Here is an 18,534-nt window from a genome sequence, read left to right as displayed (position 1 = left end):
CTGTCTGTGTTATTTCAGCACGACCAAATTCTGAAGAAAATGCATCCAATTCAACAAAAAAATTGTTGGCAAGAAATCATCACTGCCATCAGTTGACATGAGTATGATATCACTCTAAAAATTTCATTGCATGTAGTGAGGAATGTTAGAAAATAAATCACTTTCAACCACAACATTTTTCCCCTCTGTTTTTTAAGGACACTTGGAGGAAGCACATTCTGAAGAAAAGGCATCTACTTTAACAAAGAAAATTTGTGGCACAAAGAAACCCTCATTGCCATCAGTTCAAAACGGTATGTTATATGTCTAATATTTTCCACTGCATGTAATAATATATTCAAAAAAAATTGTCAAGATTTGATACTTTCATGATCCTTTATCAATAATCTTATTATGTAGAAATTTCCAAACTTTTTTACATTAATGTTGCATAACTCCCTCAACCATGCCTCCCTCCGTTCCACCCTCCGCACGCTCACCCAGTACGTCACGTGTACAACAAGGGACAATAAAACCCTGGACCTTTTTCATACCAATGTTAAAAACACCTACACCTCTGCCCCCCACTCCCCACTGGGACGCTCGGATCACAACCTCGTCTACCTGATGAGTTGAACACATTCTTCACCCAGTTTGACTCCCCCCACACTGGCCCCCTTCCTGCCATCAACTCCCCACACGTCTCCAACCACCAGCCCTCCAGAGATCTACCATCCCCCCCACTGCCATTCTTATCAACGACCGACCCATCCACACCTTCGGCCCTGCCTGCCTTCCCCCTCACAATCGCGCCAATGCAGGTGAGAGGTCAGCTGACGAGGCTGAAACAGAGGAAAGCCTCTGGACCGGGCGGCATCCCCCCCCCCCCCCCCAGGCTGCTGAAGACCGGTCGGCAATCAGGGACTTTGTGGACTGGTGTGAGAAGAACCATCTGTGTCTAAACACCAGCAAAACCAAGGAGATGGTAATCGACTTCAGGAGAAGACCCCCACCTCACTCACTCAGGGGCAGGACATAGAAACTGTGTAGAGTTTCAAATACCTGGGTGTTCACGTCAACAATAAACTGGGCTGGACTCATAACAACGACGCTCTATACAAGAAGGGCCAGAGCCGCCTCTACCTCCTGAGGAGGCTGAGGTCCTTAGGTGTGAGCAGGCCCCTGCTAAAAACTTTCTATGACTCTGTGGTGGCCTCAGCTCTTCTCTACACTGTCGTCTGCTGGGCTCCTGGCAGCACAGAGCGGGACAGAATGAGGCTGAATAAGCTGGTGAGGAAGGCCACTTCTGTCCTGGGCTGCGCTCTGGACTCTGTGGAGGAAGTGGCTGAGAGGAGGGTGTTGTCCAACCTCACATCCATCATGGACAACACCTTCCACCCCCTGCACCAGACTGTAGAGGAGCTGAGCAGCTCCTTTAGTGACAAAAAAAAATTCTCCATTGTGAGATCAATAAAGCTTATCTTATCTTATCTTAACTGTTGGGTGATATAGGACCCCTTCTGCTTCTTTCACAGGCATTTTATACAATTTGGATTTTTATTTTATTCCAAATGGACTGTTTCTGCTGCATCATAACAAAAGAAAACCTATCCAGTTTTGTTTGGTGAGGATTAAAATTTGGCACCTTTCCCTGCTGTTGATGTACTTGAAGCACTCACATTTTTGGAAAATAGAAAATCTAAGGGACGTCATTTAATAGAGTCTTTGTATTTAATGTCAGCTGACTTGGTAGCCGAGCCCCTAGAAATAATTTTTAGTGTGGATAAACAGGAAGTTTTTACCGTAATTTGTATGTCTGTGTTGGACTATGGAGATCTTTTGTAGATCTCAATGTCTTAGGATGCTAGACTCCCTTTATCTCTCTTCTCTAAGGTTCAACACAAACTGAAAAATGCCAATACCCCTTTGTGATTTATATTCAGCGTGAAGATAGCCTGATTTGTCTGGTGGTAGTAATTCCCACTGGATAACATTCATTTACAAAGCATTTCTTGTACTTCTGCCATCCTATATCTGTACTCCAATTGCACTGAGAAATTCCGACTAGTATAATTTTCATTCACAGTTTGCTGCTTTTTTCTGTCCCTTGCCCAGACTGAGTTGGGCAAGAAGACTCTTGATCATTCAGCACACTCCTAATAGAACTTCCTTCATTAAAATTAACTGAACCTTTCTTAGTTCAAAGCAACAAGGTTTTGAGGCTAATTTAAATAAAATGTACCTGTTTTTATAGTTTGTCGTTTTCTTTCAACAATATAACTTTTTCTGTATATAATTATTGATGCCTCTTGGCCAGGACTATTGAAAAATGTTGTCTCAATGGAACCATATCCTGGTTAAATAAAAATCAAACCACTTCAATCAATTATAAATATTGCCATATTTGTTATTCCAGTACACTCAGAGGAAGAACCTCCTGAAGAAGGGGCAGCCATTTCTAAAAACAAAATGGGTGGCATTAATAAATCCTCATTGCAATCAATTAAAAAAGGTATGTTAAATTGTTGACTAAAGAAAAATGTACATATGTAATCTCTTTACATTTGTTGACATAATATATCACTTTCATTTATCCATACCTTTAGTAACTTTAATGATTTTTTTACAGGAAAATCCAGAAGGCCCTGGTCAAAGACTGAGGGAGACATTGTTGAAAGCCATTTCAAAGACTCCCTGAAAGAAATGAAGATGCCTGGAAAAGTGCACTGTCAGAGATGCATAGATGAAAATCAGATTCTAAGGGATAATGACAGAGACTGGAAAGCTGTAAAATACTGTATGTGCAACAAGATAACAGCAAAGAGAAACAGGCTCCAAAAGTACTGAGAATTATACTGTACATTTTGAGCATCAATGCTAGGAACCCAAAAAACCTACATGTATACCAAAGTACACAGATACAATTAAAAAAATATATTGACATCAAGTCCTTGTGAAAACTTGTCATTTTAGTACTGTAGGACTAAACATGTTTAAAGCTGTAAAGACAGATGCCAAATACTTGTAATAATAAAAAAGTAACAAAGTATCTTACTTTTCATTTACTAAAACTCAGCCTTTATATTGTGTAAAAAATGCCTTTTCGCAAATAAAGTATAGTGTTTTATAGGGGTAGGTTAGCTTCTTTTTATTTTCACACAATTGGTAGAGTCAGTATCACCCCATGCTATCTAAAAGGGAACTTGTGTCATTGTGTACCAGCAAACAGCGGACTTCTATTATTCCACACAGGACAAGGTGATCTCTGTTTTTGGAATTGGAATCAATATCTAAAATGTGCATTTCTAAATGCAGGTTTAAAGCTGTGGCCAAAGTCAGATGTGCCATTATTCTTGAATAATTATTTAATACAAAAGGTATTTACTGAATATTTTATCTCTGATTCTATCCTCATCGTGTTTCTATTTCTTGTTGTTGACATTTTTAGAATCAAAATCAATTTTACTTTTCTGATTTTGAGTGCTTTATTTTAATACAAAGTTTAGCTAAAACACAAGAAAAGAAAAAAAAAAGATCAAACTATGTTTCAAGAGACTTCCTTCTTAAGTAATTTGCATAATTGACCCTCTACAGTCTACAAGACTCCTTTGGGCCACAACCCATTCATATTATAATGGTGTGTGTGTGTAAACGACATGTGTGAATAAGTTGTTAAACTATGCTTTATCCAGCAGAGGCACTGCTGATTATAGTCATTAACACTCACACACTTTCAGGTCCACTCTTTGCAAAAATTAAAAAAATGTCCGAAAGGGATTTAGAGATGATTTGGACCTGATTTAAAGCATGTCAAACAGGGGACCTGAAAAATGTCCCCTGTTTGCTTTGTAGTCCCCTCTTTGTGACTGTGTAACCACGCCAAGGTCCACTGTTGTATAGGTGCGTAAGAACACACACACACACACACACACACACACACACACACAGACACGTATATGTATAAAATAAAAAAATATTACATAAATGAGTTGTTTATATATATATATATATATATATATATATATATATATATATATATATATATATATATATATATAAACAACTCATTTATGTAATTTTATTTTATTTTTATATTGCCACAATTCACCCAACAACCATGTACAGTAAGGCAGAAGTACAGGATGATTTGATATTTCCTATTGATTTTTGTCTTAGATATTGAAATAAAAATTCTTACTTGGAGTGTAGGGTGGGTAGTTCAGTTTGTTATCAACGCAGCCTTTAACTGATCCTTTCTGGAAATTAGCCACTTCATTCATGTCCTGAAAGTACATACATTACATAATAAACAAAAAATACATGGTAAGAGCAACCTAATAACTTGAATAAGGAGTTATTATTATCTCTTGTTTTTTTATGCTGCTTTGGGAATCCTTGATCTTCAACTACAGTGATGACATGCTGAAAAATGAGACTATTTTTAACCAGCATGTTTTTTCTTTATTTCAATTGGTCAAGAGACCTGGATTGACTAAAAGACTCCAGAGGCATTTGAGAGGGCCACATCTCTGAGCTTGGGCTTAGCTATGTGTTTTGTGAAAAATGGTCTGAGTAATGAGAGCCCAAACCACAATTTCAGCTGAGAAATCATTAACAGCACAGATTTCAGTCTGGTTTAGTCGCAGCTTTTTCTTGTTGATGTGGGGCTCGATCCACAGGAATGTAATTGCCAAAAAATGTATCAGAAATTCAAGTAAGCTATCCCTGGCTGAGTGTTTGTAATTGGGTGCGAAATAGTGTCAGGATGTTTTTTTTACCATTCTGCAGCTAATTACTGAGATCGCTTTTTGTTTCTGAAATCCACTTACAATCCAGAGGGCATCGTGTTTGATCTCCTGGTAGAATCGCTCGTATTCATCTACCCACCAGTCGATGCAGTTTTGGCTGGTGTAGTCTGGGAATACCGTCTCCCCTGGCCAAACCTACAAATCAGAGAATGCATAAAAGGTATTTGTTTAAAACTGTTCCAGATAAAACCGTGGGAAAATGTATTTGGTATCCACTTTACAAAATGTGTCTTGTATTTTGTCCATATTTAAAATAGAGTTTAAAAAAGTTTTTTTTTTTAACATTATTCAAGTGTATTAGGGTGTGGTGTCTGTAACACATGTTAACAGGGCATGAGCTCCTGCAATTATATAGAAGTGGGATCCATAGAAATTCTAAGAAAAAGGAAGAAAGAAACTGTGGGGTTGTCAGAGAAACAACTCCAAGATGTGGGAATGAGAAAGAGAGGAAAAAATAGATGAACTAAAGTAAGGGGTTGGATTGATGAGGGAAAGGTGGCAAAGGAGAAAGGGGATAAAGAGCTGGACGACTTGAGGGAGAGAACAGAGAAGAGAAGAAATCGATAGTGCAATAGAAATCTTGCGACGTGACTGTGTGTTAGAAGTCATGCTTAATGACGTGTATTGAGAAAAATGATTAATCCACAAAGAGAGAGGGAGAGATTTCCAATGTGTGTGTTTGTGTGTGTGTTGGTGTATGAGCAGCTTTTGCGTGTAAACACTACTGTGGATTTCAAATCTCAAGGTTGCTCCACTCCAGCTATCTTTTACCTTTACTTCTGCCGGTAATAACTTTACAGCCGGCTTGTAGCGAAGGTAAGAATTATGCTTATGTACACTCACGTGCATGCACACAGATTTATGGGTGGATGCTTTTGGCACATGGTAAAAACTCCAAGGTCATAGCTTATTGATAGACCGTTGCGGATGCCATATTTCTTTTATGAGTCATTTGTTCCCTTACTCTAGGATTTTGTCATATACAGAACCCCGCTGACGGTTTCTACAGGGCAAATCCTTTAAACTAATCAGCTAGCATTTGTCACTACATACCTCTTGCTGCCTTTTTCAGTTACTATGTCCCTCTTGCCATTTTGGACTTTGTCTCTTTCTGTTGACTGCTTCTGTGTCCCTTTACCCACCCTCTCTTCAAAAAGTAATTCTCTTGCTTCCACCTTGTCTGGCCTCTTGTTCCAGGTACCTTATAAACAGCTTTTGTCTCTTACATCTCATTGTAGATTGATTTCTGTGTAATTGTCTTGTCAGCTGCTCAGTTAGACAGACTGTCTGTCTCTGGGTACATTCTGATCTATTATCTACAGCCACTTCTGATCCATTAACCGTGTCTTATATCTTTCTGTTGTACGTCCATGCTACTTACCCTTTCTTTTCCCTTCCAGTTGCTTTATTTACTACAATTAATTTTATTACCTACCTCATCAGGGAAGAAGAATATGTTGGTATAAATAGGTTTTTGCATACAAAGTGAGACATATGTGACACATAATCCCTATTATTTAAAGCAATTAGCTCTTTTAACTGAAAATATGAGCTGTAAACTAGATTACATTGATAGGATTCAGGTAGAATAGATAAAATATTTCATCAATTTGAAATGTTCAGCACCCTTCCATCACAAAACCCCTTAAAAAAGTTCCTACTAAATTACCTTCATGCCAGGGCCTTCTTCTGGAGTACATTTACACTCTGATAATCTGTTTTCATCCTTGTAACAGATGTAGAAATGTTGGGAAAGGGGCTGACCTCTAGTAATGTAATAATGGCCCTATTATTTTACAAAAATCAAATAAAAAAACTTAAAAATATCTTAGATCATGGGGGAGGGAAAATAAAGATAGGTAAACTAGTGTCTCGTTTTCTGAGCATAGGAGGCACAGTCAAGGTAGGTACTTCCTGGAGGGGGCGGGTAATGACAGCTATATGCAGACCCAGTCAAGGACACTCTGTTTTCCAGGACAGGGAGGGGCTGCTGCTCAGAGTAGAATTCACAAGGATTACTTAGATATGCATGAATCAAGAAAAATAAATTTTTTGGGCATGATTTTGATGAAGGAATTGCACCATAACAAAGCTAAAAGCTAAAAAAAAATGATTTTGCATGATATAGACCTTTAAGGTGTAACTGCTGTGTCAGAATAACTGTTTCTAATTTTATTGTTAAAAAGCATGGTTGTTTAGATTCATGATGGGGTCTTTCCGCCACTAGTTCCGGAGCAAGACCTTGGTCAACACTATTGCAGAGGTAGGAGATACCAGCTCAGCCCTCTCAACTCCACACTGGAAATGCTCACAAAAAGGTCAAAGTAAATGCAGTTTTGGGAAAATAATTTCAGGAAAACAGAGCATGAAATATGTTGCTATCAAAGTCTATTACCTGTTTAACATGCTTTGGGTATGACTCTAAGGAGTTCTACATCAATGAAGGTTTTTGGGAGGTTACATACTCATGCAAAAAGTATGGTGAAGAGTACTGAATGTGGCTAAAACATGGTGTGTAGTATTAACTGTTAGGAACTCACAGTGATAGTTTAAAGTCCTATTAAGTTTGAAGTAAGAAAATGAAAAAAGCATATTTTTGTGAATAGAGTTTGGAGGTAACTAAAAGCTGCAGAAAACTTGAGCCTGGATGTGGTGCCAATGTGTGCCCAGTAAAGTATGTGTGCTTTGGAGGTTGGGTGAGGGAGATAATGGGGTTGTACATCCAGAATTCCACTGGCTGCATCACTTTTTAACTAATGTAGAAACAGGAAAGGTTGTTTTGAACAAGCCAGCCCATTTTTAGAACCACAGCACATTACAGCATAATATGAAAATTAACCATAATCAGTCATATTCACATGTGCAGTCTGCATGTACAGACTGTCTAATACAGCTTCTCATTTGAAAATGGGTACACACAGATGAACTGGCAGACAGTCATTTTTTCTATCTCACAAACAAACACACTTGCACACATTTGAAAAGCCAATCTATCATGCAATGACTCAGAACGTTTTAAGATTAAACACTAATGCAGAATCAATGCATATGTTTGACCTGTTCAGCATTTGACCTGTTCAGCATGAAAAGGTGATTATTGTGGGGACTGGGCCTAATTTTCTGTGTAATCAAGGGCAACAATATAAAACCATGGGAGCAACATACATTTCTCACCACTTCAACACTCTGCAGGAAAGAACTTTACAAATGTGTGCTCTGTGGGAACAGGGATCAAAAATAACCTTCTGGGGGCTTGAATGTCCATAAATATCAGCTGGTGTGTTGCAGGCAGTGAAATAACTGTACCAGCACATATAGTGGGGTGTCTAATGGAACTAACGTACAAGCTAAACTGCAAAAGATGTTATCGCAATTCCGCAGAGTTTGAATTCTACATACTCTGGACACAAGGTGACACATTTAAAAATTTCTCTTGAAAACAATTTTTCTATTTTTATTTATTTATTTATATTGCCTCCCAATAACATAAGAAAAATAAATATTTGCCAACTTTAAAAAAAAAACATTTTCCCTGTAGGTCTTTAGTCAAACATAATAAGGATAATATGGATAAGTTTCAGATGTAAGAATATCAATTATCCACAATTCCTTAGACAGACAGACAGACAGACAGACAGACAGACAGACAGATTGGCTGGACAATAAAATTGGTTGAAGAAATCACTCTGTATGGAAGAGGTCTCAGATGGATGTGAGTGAAGCTAGGCAGAGCTAAGCGGAACGAAATTCATCCGGCTCGTCAGGTTAACAATAATACCCATTTGCACAAATAAGTTGATTTAGAGTTTAGAACAATTTCTACATTTTTAATGCAGGAGGATGGAAAAATTGTAACAAACATAGAACAACAATAATCACGTTGTTTTGTCATTTGAAAGATAAAAAACAACAACAGCTTACCTCTCCTACAATAGGTGTTTTTCCATCTGATTCAAAGACCCAAGCGCCTTTCGCAGTACCACGGTCATATGAATCATATGGAGTATCCCCTACCCTTTTACTAGTTGCTATTGCAGGGTCCTGGAAACAGGAAAACATCAGAAGAATGCATACTGTCAAAATGGAGTTCAATTACAGGTTTATATCAATAAGTATTATTTTATTGCAATAACTGAGCTACAATGATTGACTTCAATAATAACAGGCATGGAAGAACTCATTTGCTCATTGATTTGTCTGACAATATTTCCATAATGTTGCAACCTTCTTCTGTCTTTTTCCAATGTAATCCATAGAAATAAAGAGTTGGGTTGCTGTCTGAGTAAATTATTAATGTACATATACATTTACCCCGCTTTTTGTTTTACATGATGTTGTCTGTATTTAAAAAATGTCATGCATGATTATAGCTCATAAACCTCCAACATAACAAGTTTTGCCAGGTTCATGTTTGAATACACATTCATCATTGTGTCTAACGCCAATATCATTTTTGGGAGCACAGCAAGTGTTCTTACCAGAATGAGGATATACCTCTGCCCCTTTTCATGAAGGTAGTCAGCAAACTGAGGCAGCTCCCGAAACTTCACTTTATCATAGGTGAAATCTTTCTTGTCTTCCATGTAGTCTATGTCAGTGTATTGAATGTCCTGTCAGCAGAAAAGTAAATCCCATAAAATGCCTGTAATATATCAATTTTCTCAGCAGCTATAAAAACCATACCTTGCAGTATTTGAATTTGATTAGATATTCAAAGCTTGCATGAAAATGTTGGAAATTCTTCCAATGGTAAAATGCATTTACAATTTTAGTCAAATGGAACAATGAATGACCACAACAATGCTTTAAAATACTATTTAGTTTTTTCAATCACAGAAAGAGGATTGCAATACAGATTTCTAACTTGAATATGAATCAAAACCTCAATCTTATGCAGAAAGTATTTATTTTAATAATAAACAAGAGTTAATGTGTATGCTATAACCCTCCCCCCCAAACCTCATTAATGACTACATGGAAAGTTTTGCATGCTATATAGAAATATCACGTATGTCTGAGATATTTGAGTCATACTAAACAATGATGGTATATATCCTCTTTCAAACTAGCAACTGATGTCTCAATCCAACCTTAATATCTGGGTTCCAATCAGGAAATATTTTAATGATTGATAGCTGCAGTCCACTTCTACAATCCTGATTAAAGGCAAATCCCAATTAGAGGTAGTACACTAGCAATTCCTGTTTTCGGTGCCTTACATATGATTTTATTTCCCACACAACCATGCTTACTATGAGTAATACAAAATCAGCCATCTGTATGGCACACTGATAGCCAGGGAGCTGTGCACCTGCAATTCACTGCAATTAAAATAACTAAAATCACTGCCTACTTTACATGGCCAACTTTTACAAATGTGTTGTGGGCCATGCAGAAGCCTTTGGAGATAGAGCAAACAGCTCTAGCAATTTATTTTGTAACGGTAGTGTTTTTCAGCATTCACACTGATGTTCCCCACTGAAAAAGAGACTATATTGGCTGCTGCAATGTCCTGTCTGTGTCATGTGCTTCATTCTGGATGCTGTGCTCAGATATCCCCAGAAAGTTATCTGTGACTAGTCTTTAAATTTGATGACACTTAAGGCAGAGTGTAGAGTTTAAAGAGCAGGTGAAAAACATTTATCCACACATTTAATTGGAGTCGCACTTAAATATGTCCAAAGATGATTTGTCAAAGAGGTTGTTTTTTTTTTTTTTTTTTCAAAACAGAGGGCTAGCATTAGCTTTGCATCTGAGTAAACTCCTCTACATAAATCCCTTATCAACAATAGAAAGAAGACTGGCATTTTTCCAGATGTTTCTTTCTGACAATTCTCACCTCCAGATGTCAAGATGAAACTGTGTTAAGATCCTCTATGGTTTATCTGATGTTATTAAGCATATCCAATTTTACAACCTGAGAGCAATCAGTTCCAACCCTATTGCTTGAACATGCAAGAGAAATTGTGGGTCTATTTGTTTTTTAACAAGACAGAACACAAACCTCGTCCTTGACTGGGACAATCAATGTCCAGTTGTAATATTGTTAAATGTATCAACGTGGATATATACAGGATCCAAGTACATTTGGGCTCAGTCAATGTTCATTGAATATCAGTATTGCTTATAAAATGGATTTTCTCACAGTGACTTGCTATCATATGCTTCACAAAGATAAGAAGTGAGGTCCATTTCCAAGAAAATGTCAACCAGAACTGGTATTTATCACATGGCTTACTGGCAATGCAGTACTAGAGTATTTTTAACATTCAGTTGAGGATGAATGAGATAATAAAAAGAGCCAAGTTGATTGATCTTTGATCAGTGCTCACATTTGTGACGCTTGAAAAATTGTGGTTCCTGGATTGAACCTATACAGGCCAGCAGACTCTCCATTATTTGACAGAGAGCTGGATTACCCAATCTAAGCTAAAGGCCATCCCTATCACTCAGGCTGTCTGTCGAACTCTTGCTCCAACCTTCATATCTCGTCTTCACAGACAGTATAGTGGTTTGAGTCTCTTGCCTCTGGAAGTATACATGGGTTAAAATTCAAAAACAGGTTTACAAGGTGAGTTATCAGTTGCTTCCACTTCACTCCCTGGAAGCTATAAAGCAGTGGTAATAGTTAAAGAAGCCCCCCTTTTGTATACCAGTTATTGCCACAACTTTGTATTGGGTCGTATGATGTATATATTTTTAAAGACCCTTTTTTCTCAGTGTTTTAACTTTTGGGTTAGGATTCAATCAAAACAAAATATCCTTTTTGCAATAAAACAGCTATCAGGTTTTCATTCAAAGTGGTATCATTATCAGCGTTTTACATATTGCCTCATTTGACTTGAGGAGGGTTTATCATTTACTCACATAGGGATCGTAAAAACTGTACAAACAAATTATAAATGTATATGGCGGTTGTTTAGTTATGAGATATGACAACATGCCAAGCTTCAGTGAACATCAGGTACAAACCCCATTGCTGTAGATAAAAGCTGTTGTACGAAATGCTTACGTTTTCCTTAGCAAAATATAGGAAAATAAGATTGCATCTAGAAATTTCTATCAGTTTTAAATAAGCTGGAAAAAACGTGATGATAAAAAAAACATAGAAAGTGAAAAGAAACAAAACACAAACAAATTGAAAGACAACCAGATCTTACATATGGGAGGTCCACAGCGCGGTTCCTCTCCACTGTGGCTTTGACTTCAGTGAGGTTACCGTAGTTCCACCGAGAAAGCTGGAAGCCCAGGGACCAGTAGGCAGGAATGACAGGCCTGCCAATGAGCTGGAGAATAGGATTGGGCATGATAATGTTGTTTTAAAGCCTTTACAGTGCCTAAAGTAAATCAGGGGCTCATGTATTTATTAAATAATAATTTTACCTCGACAAATTCCTGCACCACTTGTTCTGGTGTGTCCCCAAACATGATGTAGAAGTCAAGGATTCCTCCGATGGTCCTGTAGGTCACCGCTGGAGCAGGCTGCAAAGTCACCTCTGAAAAATAACAAAGTTTATAGAATGCCAACTTGATGCTCTTGAGATCATATGTATACATTCTGCAACTCTCTTAACATACAAATTATTGATTATGAAAAAAATATATATATGGATATTGACATAACCATTTATGAAAGTTTAAAGAAACAATGGCTGAACATGACAGTGGACTTTGTTGTAAAAAAATCAGCCATGCATTACTCTCTTGGATTTGTTTGCAAAGATCTTTAATTGAGGCAGCAGAAGCTCAATTTGAGCAACTAGGATGATGCATAAACTAAGCTCATGTGTCAAGTCATTTTTTTATATTTTTTCCTGTTATACAGTTGTGTCCAAATCTTTCTTTTTTACTTTTTGTTTATGCATTTTCTAGAGCACTCTCCATATTTCTTGGCATCTCTAGTAAAGATGTAAAAAAGATGTTATAATAAAGTCCTCTTTTTGCAATGACATAGTGTCACTCTATAGTTCTCTAACTTTGGGTTTAGGAGATTATTTTTCTGTCTTCCTCTACTTAAGATAAACAGGCCTCTGGCCCTAGCCTTGTTTGTAAAGTTCAAGTTGTAGATGTTTTAATTGCTGCTGGCTGAATACATGAGCAAGCTTAAGTGAGAAGCTTTTTCATCCAACTGTTTTCTTACTTTTAGAGTCCAATGCACATTTGCCTTATAGCTAAATGGAATGTTTTCCTGTTTTTCCCATTTTAAAGAGTGTCTACAAGAAATAGGCCTTTGATTTATGTGATTTTTATACCCATAAAATACTGATCAAATTGTTTTTCTTAAAAACACAAATCAACTCAAAAAGCTAAAGCATTCATTTTCATAAAGGATGTAAGTGAATGTATTTTATAAAAAAAATTGTCAGTGGTGTCAGTAATTGTGCAACCAATGATTTAGATAAACAAATATGTCTTCTCAAATTAATCAATATACTCAAATTAAAGGTTGGAGTTTTTTCAAATCTTTGTGAGATTATACTTAAAAAACACATTAATAGCGCTTATGTGCCTGTATTTTATATTGCACATTGCAACTGTAGAAGCAAGCATGTAGACTGCTCTTAAAACACTGCCGTCTTTTCATACTGCGTTTCTTGGTCGCTGTGAACATCCCTGAGGAGAGTGAAACACATGGAAAAGTGTGTATTGTGTGTGCACGTGTCAATGTTTATCTTTACCCATGGCATTGCTGTTCAGCAGAAACACCCCAAATGACTTTCCACTCTCATCTTCCAGACAGAGGAAGAAGGGATAGTGTCCATAGAGATTGTGTGTTCCCTGCAGGAAGAAAAGGATGAAGGATGTGGGAAAGTGCTTTGAATTGCGGGGGGTGGGTGCTCAATGCAACTCAAGGGGGGTGACCGTGTTGTCTAATTAGATCATGAGACATTCAATTAAAAACCTTGTGAGGAGCAGAATGCAAACATGTACAGGTCGCATCTGTGCACAACTGAGTATATACTCAATTGGTGTCGAAGAGACTTGGTTTACATGTTGCATCTTAATGAACTGTGTTGTCACTGCGTGTGCATGTCCTTACCCCATTAGGGAAAGCATCTCGAGTAAAAATGGGCCAAGTTCTCCAGTTTGTGTCGTGGCGAAATCTTTGATGCACATGCTCCCCCAGACCGTAGATGTTGTGAGATGGAAGCCTAGCAGACAACTGTATGTACTGGTCCGCAAACACAAGTGGAGCCATAGTGGTGTCAAACCTGAATGTGTTTAGAGAGAGAGAGAGAGACAGAGAGAGAGAGAGAGAAACAGATGTGAGAGACAAGATTTTGAGGTGAAAAAATGGATTGGTGAGAAGAGAGAAAATGTGCGAAAGAAAATGAGAGTATGATGCAGTGAGAGGAGAGAGCAGAAATAAGTCTTTGGAACTGTGGAGGAGTTATTGCAAAGAGAAAAAAGAAACAGGCCATCTCATCAAGCTCTAATAAGCCTTCTGGGCAGCATCCCTGCAACACAAGACATGCACTGGTAGTTGAAATACTGAAACTGCAAAAGCTGTCAAAACCTACAACTAAAAGTTATGGATGCAATAAATATATTTTGTCAATAAATAATAAACATATGGTCAAAGCAAAGAGTGTTTGTTATCAGCCATCGTGATCGGTTATATAACACAGTCAGTGCAATGGTGTCGCTGTAAATAGACATATCTTTTTACAAGAAGCTTTCATTATGACAATAGAACACCCACGTGGCAGCCACACAGACTGCCACGCAGAATCACGACTACTCTGCATGCACAGTCAGTACCTAGGTTTTAAATGCTTTTAACTGTTGCAATTATGTACCACAATCAGCTTTTATTGACCATATGGGGCAATCTTTAATTATTTGAAAGTAAATATTTAATCCTGATTATCTGCATAACCATTCATAGATATGTATCTGATAGTGTGCACTCGTGTAATTATTGTCAGGATATCACCTCAGATTTGTGCAAGGGGCATGCTGAAATGTTCTTAAATGTTCTCTTTAACTGCTGAAGTAATAGATTGAGAAAAGAAAATTGACAACAAAACGTGAACTTTGTACTTTTAAAAATAAAACAAACACTTGAAAAAGGCATATATGCTTGGACAAAATCTGAATGGGTAATAATGTAGATTGACTAATGGACTGAAAATAATTAAAGTGAAAACAATTATAAGATTCAGCAGCTAATCAAGATGTATGTCATGTCTCCTGGTTCAAGGTGAGAGGAAGTGTTGGAAATGCACTGGTAGGGCTTGTGGAAAAGGTTGGGACGTGTTCTCAGGAAAGTTAGATCTTAAGTGGGGTTTGGACATTTGCAATCAGTGAACTATGGAAACTACATATCACTAAATCCAAGGAGATACATTCAAAGGGTCCAATTAATTTTGAATATTGTTGTTTGACTGTAAAGCGTTCTATAGCATGTCTTTGTTTTAGCATAAATTTTTTAATATACATTTGCACTCTTACTAAGGTGTTTTTTTTAAAGTGCGGGGATTTTATAAAAAAAAAACTTTGGAGGTAAATTTACACTAAGGCAATATTACTTTCTGTCTAAGCAACTGGAAAATATGGTTGAAAACACAAAGAGCAGTTGAGCAGACACTCTAAGCTTGACTTGCAACTTCTACAGAATATTTAGGCTAAACTGGAATGAAGCTATTTGTTAAGAGGCTTACATTTCTTGTTGTGTTCAGGGGCTAGAAAAACACATGGACAAACAGAAACTTTTCGGAAACAGAATAAAAGTCAAACAAATTTCTACAAATATTTTTTTTTCTAGTGTAGACAAACTCCAGCTCAGATTTGGGGTGTCCAAGTGTTTTAGATTTTTAACTAAAGATGAGCTAATGGATTCATGATTCTCAAAAAAAGCAAACAGCATAATAGTACCTTAATTTAGGTTCAGTTAGGAATTTATGAATTACTTAGCCATCTTAGCGTTATATCCACCCTACTGGATACCAGTAATTTTCTACAGTTCTTAATCTCAATAAAATTCATGGGGAGCAAACTCCCTATTGCCAGGACATGTAAATATGCTAAAGAAAAGTCATAGGTGTAAATGACATGTAACTTTGTTTTGAGTGCTCATGTCATTCTTTTGTAATGACACCCTGGGAGGGGAGGTATTTCTCCCCTGTGTCAAAAGCTGCCTTTGCATAGATGTCTAAATAAGATATAGGGATGGTTAGATGGTGAAGTCCCACAGTTTTGCTGTAATTATGGGTTATCACACAGTTAGAACCATAACTGTAATTGCATAGCTGCTGTATTAATTGTTGCTGGTATCCTGTGGTTTACTGTGATATACATAAACATAAAGGAACGACTAGATGAACTATGTTCTTTCAAGGCCATAAAGTGTTTTAAAGAAGACATGTTCAGTTACGAAGCTCAGTGTTTTATTTTATTCATTAAATGTCTTCTGGCATATGTAAAACTACATGGCCACATTAACAAGATGAGATACAGGAATTTTATTAAAAGGAGGAGGGGCAGGGGCTACTTGACAAGTTACTCTGTAACAATTGACGTGTTACCAGATTTGAAGTCTCTAGGACTTCAGGGCATATTGTGAGTAAATGCATTTGACAGCCTGCGCCTGCACATTGCTTTTCTTTACCCTGTAACAAATGCATCTGAGAGATAGATGCTTAGTCACCCATAATTCCAATATTAACGCACCAGCAATACCCACAGTGCCAACTTCAATTCTTTCTCTTTATCAGCATCAACCCATAATATTACAAAATACGGATGTCTTAATGACTGGATTATAATACCACAATCCTTTGTTTTAAGCACAATTGCTAAACGTAAGATCAAGTCTTCGTTTTCCTTTCCGTGAGAAAGGAAAACCATGTAAATCATCTAGGTTAAAGAAACAGTATTCCAGGGAGGCAAAGAATTTTCACATAACCGCCCACTGGAATAACTTTCAAGGTTAATTTAGCTGACAGAAGTTATTGTTTATCATTTAGTTTCATTATTTATTGGCTTTTGTTTATGCAATTTCCCAGAAACAGACCTTTTCTATAAAGCAGTTATGATGGTGATAACTTGATGCCTCATAGGATTGCATACTAGCAACTATCGTGACGTCAGCATTGACCTACTAAATTTTCCCTTAACTGACTTTAACACTATTAGTCATCTTAATTACATATTCCAAAAGTGAACTAGGGCATTTTTTTTTTTTTTTACTTTATTTTAACATTTAATTTTAAACCAAACTTTGTTGTGTTAAATAGGTTTTCTTTCTAGTAAACAATTACTTAATTGCTTGTTTAACCCCACAAACACCTTTTATGTGTTAACTGGAAATAAAATGCTGACAAAGTGGACAACTGCATTAGTTCAGATTTTTGAGTGTACGATGGGGAAGGAGTCACATGTCACTCATTGGCTATAATGAATGAAATAAGATGATGTGCAGACATAATTACAGCAGATGAGAAACAATGATCATCTTTTGGCAACTTTCAGTTTCAGTCCTTTCAGTCTAGAGGGTAATCTGGTAATCCTTAATAGAGACACTCCACTTTACTGCAATTTACTGTATCTCGTCTGCTAGATTATATGTCATATGACATATGATGTGTCTTCAGAGTTAAAGCCATCTATTAAGTCCATTACATACATTAAAATTACCTTTTAATATTATTAATATCTTCAGTTTACCATCTGTGAAATTCCTGATTTCCTCTTCAAAAGTGGTTATACCATAACAAAGGGTTATACCACATAACCCTTTGTTATGGCTCAGCATTGTGGCTCAGTAATACAAAAAGTATGCAGATATGGTTGACTGTATATAAATTTGTTTAAATACTCAAATATGCATAACTGCTGTCATCTGTTCAGTCTTTTCAGTCCATGACATGGTGGGATTTTCCATCCACCCTGTTTATATTCCAAGACACATCACATAGGAGCCTCATGGCAACACTCACAGAATTTTCTTGTTCTCCTTTCTGCGCACAGTCAGGCCAAAGGGGTTGTTTGTGATTTCGAGTGTGTCGCTGATAGGGCTTGTGTAGTCGCTCTTGACTGTAGGGATGTGCTCATGAGGGACCTCAAACCTCTTGCTTTTGGCATCGAAGATCTAAGGGAAAAGAAACCGCCAATCAGGGAGAGTCCTATCTTCTGGTCATCCTCACACTTTATGAGATATACCTCCTTTTTTTAAAGAGAGAGAGAGAGAGAGAGAGAGAGAGAGAGAGAGAGAGAGAGAGAAAGAGAGAGAGAGAGCGAGAGAGAGAGAGCGAGAGAGAGAGAGAAGGAGTCTGTCAGCAATCACCTTAAAATGAAGTCGATTGCTTGTCTGCATTTCTGCATGCAGTGTCAGCTGCTGTATGTCGCCACCAACATAGAAGGAGAGACCATTCTCCTCCAATTCAGCATGCAGCTCTGCAGGAGAAACCCATAAAACACGTGTTAAAGCGTAGCAGAGAATTACGTTTAAGTTTATGTTGTAGACGTTGTTTCATAGTCAAATTAGTTTTTCCATACTGAACAAGCACTTAAATTAAATGTTCTGAATTTTGTAACAACCTGTCTTATTTTAGGTCTAAGTCAGGGAAATGCCACCATAGCACTGTAAACACCCACCTGGAATTATGTCCCCCTTTCGCTGTCAAGATACTTTGGACCATACAAAATTTAAATATACATTGTCAAATTTAAGTTAGCTTGTTTACAACATAGGGTGTCATAAACTGTTAAATTTGAGTTGGGCAGTTGGAAAGCTGGATAAAAC

At 37.3% G+C, this 18,534-nt stretch overlaps 1 protein-coding gene and 1 long non-coding RNA gene across 2 annotated transcripts in view; one reads left to right on the top strand and one right to left on the bottom strand.

The window, feature by feature from the left end:
• LOC118562429 (sucrase-isomaltase, intestinal-like) overlaps nucleotides 1–18,185 on the bottom strand; it is a gene marked incomplete at both ends in the record, with an annotated part of 34,167 nt that extends 15,982 nt beyond the window's left edge. The window contains 10 exons of the mRNA XM_036134804.1: nucleotides 4,178–4,262; nucleotides 4,809–4,922; nucleotides 8,709–8,828; nucleotides 9,266–9,397; nucleotides 11,948–12,073; nucleotides 12,171–12,283; nucleotides 13,466–13,565; nucleotides 13,828–13,999; nucleotides 17,729–17,880; nucleotides 18,076–18,185. Coding sequence (XP_035990697.1) covers nucleotides 4,178–4,262; nucleotides 4,809–4,922; nucleotides 8,709–8,828; nucleotides 9,266–9,397; nucleotides 11,948–12,073; nucleotides 12,171–12,283; nucleotides 13,466–13,565; nucleotides 13,828–13,999; nucleotides 17,729–17,880; nucleotides 18,076–18,185 — 1,224 coding nt within the window. The remainder of the gene's footprint in view (nucleotides 1–4,177; nucleotides 4,263–4,808; nucleotides 4,923–8,708; nucleotides 8,829–9,265; nucleotides 9,398–11,947; nucleotides 12,074–12,170; nucleotides 12,284–13,465; nucleotides 13,566–13,827; nucleotides 14,000–17,728; nucleotides 17,881–18,075) is intronic.
• Nucleotides 17–2,667, top strand: LOC118562431. Its single transcript, XR_004930616.1, has 4 exons — nucleotides 17–101; nucleotides 198–293; nucleotides 2,396–2,491; nucleotides 2,609–2,667. It is a non-coding gene; the product is annotated as an uncharacterized LOC118562431 (long non-coding RNA).
• Nucleotides 18,186–18,534: the final 349 nt, after the last annotated feature.

The sequence above is a fragment of the Fundulus heteroclitus genome, unplaced genomic scaffold (genome assembly GCF_011125445.2).
Source record: "Fundulus heteroclitus isolate FHET01 unplaced genomic scaffold, MU-UCD_Fhet_4.1 scaffold_917, whole genome shotgun sequence".
Lineage (NCBI taxonomy): Eukaryota > Metazoa > Chordata > Actinopteri > Cyprinodontiformes > Fundulidae > Fundulus > Fundulus heteroclitus.
This window is presented reverse-complemented; position numbering and strand designations above follow the sequence as displayed.